The sequence below is a fragment of the Citrus clementina genome, unplaced genomic scaffold (assembly GCF_000493195.1).
Source record: "Citrus clementina cultivar Clemenules unplaced genomic scaffold, Citrus_clementina_v1.0 scaffold_7, whole genome shotgun sequence".
NCBI classification, from domain to species: Eukaryota; Viridiplantae; Streptophyta; class Magnoliopsida; order Sapindales; family Rutaceae; genus Citrus; species Citrus x clementina.
Genome location: NW_006262075.1, coordinates 9,341,138 through 9,348,366, shown reverse-complemented (window position 1 = coordinate 9,348,366; position 7,229 = coordinate 9,341,138). Strand labels below are relative to the sequence as shown.

The window sequence follows — 7,229 nt, the reverse complement described above, 5'->3', positions numbered from 1 at the left end:
TTGATTTCCTGGCTTGTTCATGTTCCTTCTTTGGTGTTCTTTTCATTTCTGTGCCACTTGGTCTTGCCATTGCAGTAAGTTTCTGAGCTTCTTGAAACTAATTTTCCTCCCCTGTTCAGTTTTAGTTACATGGCAACGTGCTTATATCTCGTTACATATAAATAACCATAATCTATGGTGATACCTTTCGCTGGAAAATTCAGGTTGGAGTTTCAGTGTTCAAGATTCTCTTGCATGTCACCAGGCCAAACACTGTAGCCTTGGGTAACATACCCGGAACTCATATATATCAAAGCCTCAACCGATACAGAGAAGCTTTAAGAGTCTCTTCGTTTCTCATTCTAGCAGTTGAATCTCCCATTTACTTTGCAAATTCAACTTATCTGCAAGAAAGGTTAGTTCACTGAATTCACTAGCAGTTGGGTTTCATAGTTCTGGATCATGCAATTCACACCAGACAGGCTCAACTCTATACTATCTTATTGCAGGATTTTACGATGGATTCGGGAGGAGGAAGAATGGATAGAAGCAAACAATGAGAGTACACTAAAATGCATAATTCTTGACATGACCGGTACGTTATTCAGAAAATTCAGAAAACCGATCACCAATCTTGTGAAATTATTTCACTTGAAAGTCCAATTGGCTAACATATGTACTCTTTTAATCTCAGCTGTGACAGCTATTGACACAAGTGGTATCGACATGGTGTGTGAACTCAGAAAAATTCTTGAGAAACAATCCTTGCAGGTAAGGATTGCAAATCATATTGCATCCATCACACGCACATTCTCCATGATATTCTTCAGTCGGACAGTATTTAACTAATCTTGGTGTTTTCTATGCAGCTTGTATTGGCAAATCCGGTCGGAAGTGTGACAGAAAAGTTGCATCAGTCAAAAGTCTTGGAGTCCTTTGGACTAAATGGACTGTATCTCACAGTCGGAGAAGCCATAGCAGACATTTCAGCTTTGTGGAAGGCTCAACCATGAATTCTACAGAGCTGTGTGAAGAAAAGAGAAAATGAAGAGAACACTAACAAATCCAAATCTTGGGCAGTCTAGGAAGATGCTTGAGAGCAGAGTAATTAGTTTCCATACTTTTTTTCCCCGGAAAATAGAGCAGTGAGCATGCATTTTCTTTTTACATAAAAAGAAGGCGGCGGCCATGCATGCTCTTCTAAGAAGAGATTTTGATCCAATTGTATCTCAATTGTTAATTATATGTATTCTTGTTTGCAAGAGAAGAATTGTTCGCCTTACAATTATGTGTACGGAAAGCTTGGCCATGAAAGTAACTTAATTTCAATGAAAAATAATGAAGAAGTTTCTTCTTTCCATTTGTCATTGTGAAATAACACATTTGAGCAATCTATAGACTTCAAAGCTTGATGCCACATAATTAAAAGACCAGAACCATGTTAGCATTAGTTTGCTTCACAATTCACGTGGAACCAAACCAACATCTTTCATAGCATGCCTTCGAATAAAGCAAATGAGACAATGAGAGAGAGCAAGAAGCCACAGAAATGATGTCCTAAAACTGAGGCATCAGTAAAATCCAACGAAAGAGCTAGAAATGACACCAAAAAAAAAAATTTAATTAGAAAAAAACAACCTCTTCAAGATCATAATAATAATTTATAGTTCATCTTCATGATTCCTTGAAATGTAAGTTGTGAGTTCTACATGAATGAGTTTTCTGTTGAGTGTTCTACATGGATGTATTTCCTCATTCCTGTCCACTGAATTTGTGACAATTAGTAGGGAAAATTGAGGCCCAAAGAAGAAACTATAAGTAGCTTACTAGCCCAATTAACCAGGCGCAAAATGCGATACCAATAATTGATTCATCTCAGAGTTATGAAATCTAATAAACAATCTGTAATCATGTTTCAGTTTAACAACCTTGCAAAATATTCTCCCAACTCAAATGACAAAAATTTGCCCAATTCATCCACTTATCTGAAAACTCAGTATTGGTGATATCAAAATGTAGAAACCTAATAAACTATGCACATCACTATTTGCCACCATAAGAAATGATATGAAAAGCAATGCATCATCTTTCTCAAGGGCTCCTACAATTGTACATAACATTTAAAAGTTTCCTGAGCCACATAACTAGTCCAATGTGCTCAATCTTCATACGTTTGACAACCATCTCGAGCCTATTTGCTCTCCATTGCAGCCACAGGCAAAGATATAAACAATTCTTTTCTGTCAGAGTAGACCTGTTAATTAATAAGCAGTCCTGGACTCCACCATAACAGTGAAGAAATAATCATAAAAATCCACAAGAAAACTAATTCCTGCCTGTTGAGCTCTCCTTTTCATTTAAACATCTGCATGGCCAAGGTCCAATTAATTTAGATGACATCACAGCAATATTCAATTTAAATAAGGAAAACAAGAAAAGAAAATCTGTAAGTAATTAGTATGGTATAAATTCTAATGTAGTGAAATGACTGTTTAGCATGCAATAGATCACCTATGAATATAAACACAAACAGCAATCCAATGAAAAAGTAATCCAATAAAAATCTCGGCCTATCAATAACTAAACTCTTCTATTAACTGTAATGCAGATTCATTTTTCTAGAAACTGTTTTTATATCACAGGAATCCCATCCAAATGAAAATTTTCATCCAGATCAATAACACCAACATTTCAGCATAAACAGCAGATAACAAGAACATTTTAGATGGCAAAACCATTACCCCACAGAGCGTAGAAAATAAACACACACCCTGACACAAAATAAAAAAGCTTCTATGCTTCCCTAAAATAAGAGTCACACCAGGACAAAAACCTTCAAGCTAGGAAAGAAAACAAGTCTGAAGCCAATATTTTGATATGAATTATGAAGCATGTTAATAGGAAAAATAAAAAATAACATGAAATAGACATAAATAAATGAAATAATATTCGTTTACGTAATCACTTAGAGCATATACTGGAAAATGTTCTTACTTGATCTGTAACGTGGTATAGGAATCTCTCGCAATTCACGTCTGATGCACAGATATTCACCTAGCAAAGCCATCAGTGCAAGTCCAGTACCATTCACAACCCACCACGTTATAGAGGAGGGCCAACCTCCATATACAATGCATATAAAAAGATGGATGATATACACAGTGGCTGAAAAATCTAAGCACTTCTTTGCCCTCTCTATTAAATGAAACATGTAGCCAGCTCTGCACAAGGAACAACAGTGTCCAAAGTTAACCAAAGCAAGCAACCATTTTGACAGAAAAAATAAATATGAATCTATGAAACTAATATAATTTACAAGGTCTACTTTTTAGGTCAATAATAAGATAAGTACAAGTGAATGAATATTATGAAATAAATTGAAGATGATAATACAATATAATCCCAAATCACAGATGCACATGAACGGAAAGAAAAATGAAGAAATATAGAGCTAGTAAGCAAATGGACTCTAGTAAGGATGCAATGGAAGACACAACGAATAATTCATTAACAATGACATGGCAATGTTGAAACCTAATAACAATAGTGATATCATCTATGTAAATCCCATTCATTAAGGCTATGGTGGCTTGAGCCATCAGTTTGTGCACCATACCATGCATGACTGTGCATAAGCTTGAAATAACACAATCTACAGACCTATTCTAATTAACTCACGGTCCCCTAACATATTGCATAAGAAAACAACAAACTACAAGTAAATTAAAGCAAAGGGACTAGTATTCTCACCCTGCAACTGAGGTGAGCAGGACCGAAGCAATAACACACCACCCAGTGACCGTAGAGGCAGTGACTGTAGCAAAATCAAAGAAGTACACAAGACTCATATGCGAAACACGAGTGCCAACAAAAATGGATACAAATACACCAAGTGTGAGGTAGTATAAGCATTGCAGACAGACAATTTGGGCAACGATAAGCCAAGGGTCCCATACTACTGAACCATAGAACATATCTTCTACAACTACAGTAATACCTCAGACTAAATTTCTTCAATACCCAGATCACCAAAAGTAACAACAAGGCCACAAACCAATTCTCCGAACCAAAAAAGGAAACTTCGTTTGAACAATTAAACTAATAACCTCAATATCCAGATCACCAAAAGCCGAGGAAACGCCACTAACCAATTCAAAGGAACTCAATTCTGAAAATTAAACCTAAACAAATAAAAAATAAAATAACAAGAATGAAATTTAAATGCCAATTTTCTTGGCACCCAAATTGAAAGCCAGGTTTCCTTGGATCTGGGAAATTGACGAATGAAGGAAGAAGAACCCAAGCCAAATCTGGAGGCAACAAAAGGACAGATTATTGTGAAAAATTAGTAAATTTTTTTAAAAATTGAATGTGTATATATATATATATGTATAGAGCAGATTTGCATTAAATTACCAAAATTCAGAACGAGAGAGAGAGAGAGAGACTGACCATGTGGAGGGTTTCTTCAAAGGATTTATGCTTTTGGTTATTAAACAAATACTTTACCAAAAACATACAGACGGGCAATTAGTGAAGAGCTTGGTATTTTAATTTCCTGAAAATTTGGTCCATTTTTGTATGTTAAGCACATGACAACGGCGTTGCGTGTTGGTCAAATTGGTAAATTACTCGCTGCTTTAAAGTATCGCGGCCGAGGGGTTTAGCATATTGATTTTCTTTTCTCAAGATTGCAGGTTCGAGTACAGCCAAAGGGTTTATCGTTTTTTTTTTTGTTTTTTTAATGGCAGTATTAAAAAATTACATTTATAGATGATAAACTTATTAATCTTACAAATTACGAAAACTTTTTATATCAATTTTGGTAATTGCGCAACATAAATGCTTGAGTGTAATTCCCCTTTTGTGTTGGACAATTAGCATATGTATTTTGTATGTATGTGAAAGCATGACACTTCACAATGTTGAAAATAAACTATGCCAACAATGTTTGCAGCAAACCAGCAATCTATACTTCACCCCAGAAAAAAGGAAGAATAAAGAGTAAATACACTGAGTGGTCACCTCAACTAGACATTATACATTCATGAAAAGTGAAGACAATGAAATGAAAAGACTATATCCTTACATACAAAGAGCCATTTCCCTAATCTCATGCCTCAGCATTTATACAATAATCGTACATATGCGTCCCGAAAAATTAATCTGAGAATGCAAAGTCTCAGTGTCTAGTGGCATTGGATAATATATGAACATTAGGAATATGGAGAACAAAAAATTAGTTTGCAGTCTCATTGTGAGTTACTCTTTCTCCTCCTAGTAGTTTTCTTTGCAGTGACTGGGACCTTGTTGTCATCTTCAACTTTCCGAGGATTCTCATCATTTACAAGAGTTTTTGATGAATTTATTTGACTTCTTAGCCGCAGTATTTCACCTTTTGCGGATGCCAATTCCTCTTCAAGTTTCTTTGATCTCTTGTCCAAACTCTTCCTTTCCTGGCCAAGCCTCATGACTAGATTATGAGCATCTTCCATGTTTTCTCGGGATTCATTGGCTATGCTCTTCTGTTCCGTGAGGCTCTTGTAAAGCACTGCCTTCTCATCTTCAAGGTTAGAGATCTGAGAATTAGCCTTCTCTAAATTCTTAGAAAGTTCCAATGCATTTCGGTTCATCTCATCGAGTGATTTGGTAGCCTCTTCCAAGTCTGTTTCCAGGGACTTGCGCGCCTCCTTGTCCTTGGAGGTTTGCTTCTCCAAAGCTTGTAGCTCTTTGTTCAAAGAAGAAACTATCTCTTTTTGTTCTTTTAAATCATTGGCCGTAGCTTCTGCTTTCTTATAGACATTTACCAATTCCTTTCGTAGGCTATCACGATTTTCTGCTGTAGCTTCCAGTTCATGGGACACATTTTGCAGCTCCTCGCTAGCTTTCTTCAGAACTTCCTTTGCTGCAAAGAGCTCGCCGGCTAGCACTTCACCACTTCTTTTTGCCTCATCAAGGCTGTTTCCCAAGGTATGCTTAACTTCAGCAAATTCAGCCCGAATTCTAGAAATTTCAGTCTCAAGATCTGCACACGAATCTTTCGATTGCTTTAGTTGCTTTTCCAGATCAGAAGCCTCATTCCTTGTCGTCTCAAGAGTTTCCTGAGTAATTTGAAGTTCATATTTCAGATTCTTTACATTGCCCAATTCGTTATCCAGCATTTTCCTCAAGTCATCCTTTTCTTGGGTGAACTTAGCAATGGTTGCTCGATTTTCACAAGCTTCATCCAGAGTAAGCTCAAGCTTTTCCTTCAGTTGGTGAAGTTCTTCTTTCTTCTCTCTCAAACGCTTTGCATTTGAAGCTGTCTCGTTTTCAGAAGATAACTTCAGCTCTTTGTACTCCTTTTGAACCGCCTCAAGTTTCTGCTTGGAATCATCTCTCTCAACTAATAAAGAACTTGCTCTTGCATTTAATTCATCTACCAAAGAATTCTTCAATTCTAGTTCCTTTTTTTTGTTCTGGAGTTTATCTGTCAATGCTTTGATTTCAGATTCTGCTTTGGCTAGTTCATCCTTAGTCTGCTTGTAGACAGAATTCAAGTTCTTCAACTCTGTTTCCTTCTGCTGGAGAGAAGAGCTCAATTTTTGAACACCGTCATCCTTTTCTCTGAGCTCTAAACTGAGTAAGTTAATCTTATCTTGTAAACCTTCTATTCTGTCAAGCTTTTGCTTACGTTCTTCTTCAAGTGTCCTTTTATCTTCCCCAAATTTCAAGAGGCTGGTTTGAAGACTATCAATTTCAATTCTGAGTTCCTCAATAAATCTTTTTTCATTTTGCAGCTCCTTTCCCAACCCAGAAATTGTAGTATTAGCTGAGTTCAGTTTGTTCATCAACAACTGCTGTTCTTCCTTTGCTGACTTGAGTTGCTTAGTTCGTTGTTCTTGTTCATTCTGTAATTTTGATTCAAAATCTTTCTCCAATGAAACAATGGCCGCTTCCTTTTCTTTGAGCCTGGCTTTCATCTGTGCATTTCAACCAGTGTATGAGTGGTTTAGAAACCGATGTCCAAACTGACTACCAGACGTAGAACAGGGAGGGAAAGGATGCTATTACCATGATGGAAACATTTTTACAACCGATGAGAATCAAGAACATTTTTCATTCAAAACTTAACCCAAGGAGACTTTCCTCTAAATGGACTCATCCTTGAATGCTCAAACTATCCTCCTAATGATTTGTGCCAAAACTCAACATAAAGTGAGAGCACTTACATATTCAGAGTTGCATCAGTGCTTTTTTTCTCATTTTGA

The 7,229-nt window shown here is 36.5% G+C and overlaps 3 protein-coding genes across 4 annotated transcripts in view; 1 reads left to right on the top strand and 2 right to left on the bottom strand.

The window, feature by feature from the left end:
• The window catches only part of LOC18036112 (probable sulfate transporter 3.4), a 4,318-nt gene extending 3,213 nt beyond the window's left edge, over positions 1–1,105 (top strand). The window contains exons 9-13 of the mRNA XM_006426983.2: positions 1–74; positions 204–394; positions 489–574; positions 674–750; positions 849–1,105. The exon at positions 1–74 is cut by the window's left edge and continues 258 nt beyond it. Coding sequence (XP_006427046.2) covers positions 1–74; positions 204–394; positions 489–574; positions 674–750; positions 849–992 — 572 coding nt within the window. The 3' untranslated portion in view covers positions 993–1,105. The remainder of the gene's footprint in view (positions 75–203; positions 395–488; positions 575–673; positions 751–848) is intronic.
• Positions 1,106–1,830: 725 nt separating this feature from the next.
• LOC18036227 (protein SYS1 homolog) lies at positions 1,831–4,647 on the bottom strand. Of its 2 annotated transcripts, XM_006426981.2 has the most exons (4): positions 4,432–4,642; positions 3,730–4,289; positions 2,974–3,200; positions 1,831–2,344 (listed from the first exon to the last, which is right to left on the bottom strand). In XM_006426981.2, exons 2-4 carry the CDS (start codon positions 3,951–3,953, stop codon positions 2,337–2,339), a joined length of 459 nt encoding a protein of 152 aa, XP_006427044.1. In that variant the 5' UTR covers positions 3,954–4,289; positions 4,432–4,642; the 3' UTR covers positions 1,831–2,336. The 2 variants fall into 2 exon arrangements, with proteins under 2 accessions (XP_006427044.1, XP_024036752.1); XM_024180984.1 differs by lacking the exon at positions 1,831–2,344 and having other exon boundaries at positions 2,945–3,200; positions 4,432–4,647.
• Positions 4,648–4,962: 315 nt separating this feature from the next.
• LOC18036190 (MAR-binding filament-like protein 1-1) lies at positions 4,963–7,148 on the bottom strand. The gene has a single exon (XM_006426980.2). It carries the CDS (start codon positions 6,939–6,941, stop codon positions 5,232–5,234), a length of 1,710 nt encoding a protein of 569 aa, XP_006427043.1. The 5' UTR covers positions 6,942–7,148; the 3' UTR covers positions 4,963–5,231.
• Positions 7,149–7,229: the final 81 nt, after the last annotated feature.

Excerpts from the sequence above, each read along its gene's own strand:
- LOC18036227 (XM_024180984.1), bottom strand. The coding sequence starts at position 3,953 with ATGTTCTATGGTTCAGTAGTATGGGACCCTTGGCTTATCGTTGCCCAA. Across the intron at positions 3,201-3,729 it reads CTGCTCACCTCAGTTGCAGG|AGCTGGCTACATGTTTCATT; the intron begins GTGAGAATACTA and ends TTCCTTGTGCAG.
- LOC18036190 (XM_006426980.2), bottom strand. The coding sequence starts at position 6,941 with ATGAAAGCCAGGCTCAAAGAAAAGGAAGCGGCCATTGTTTCATTGGAG.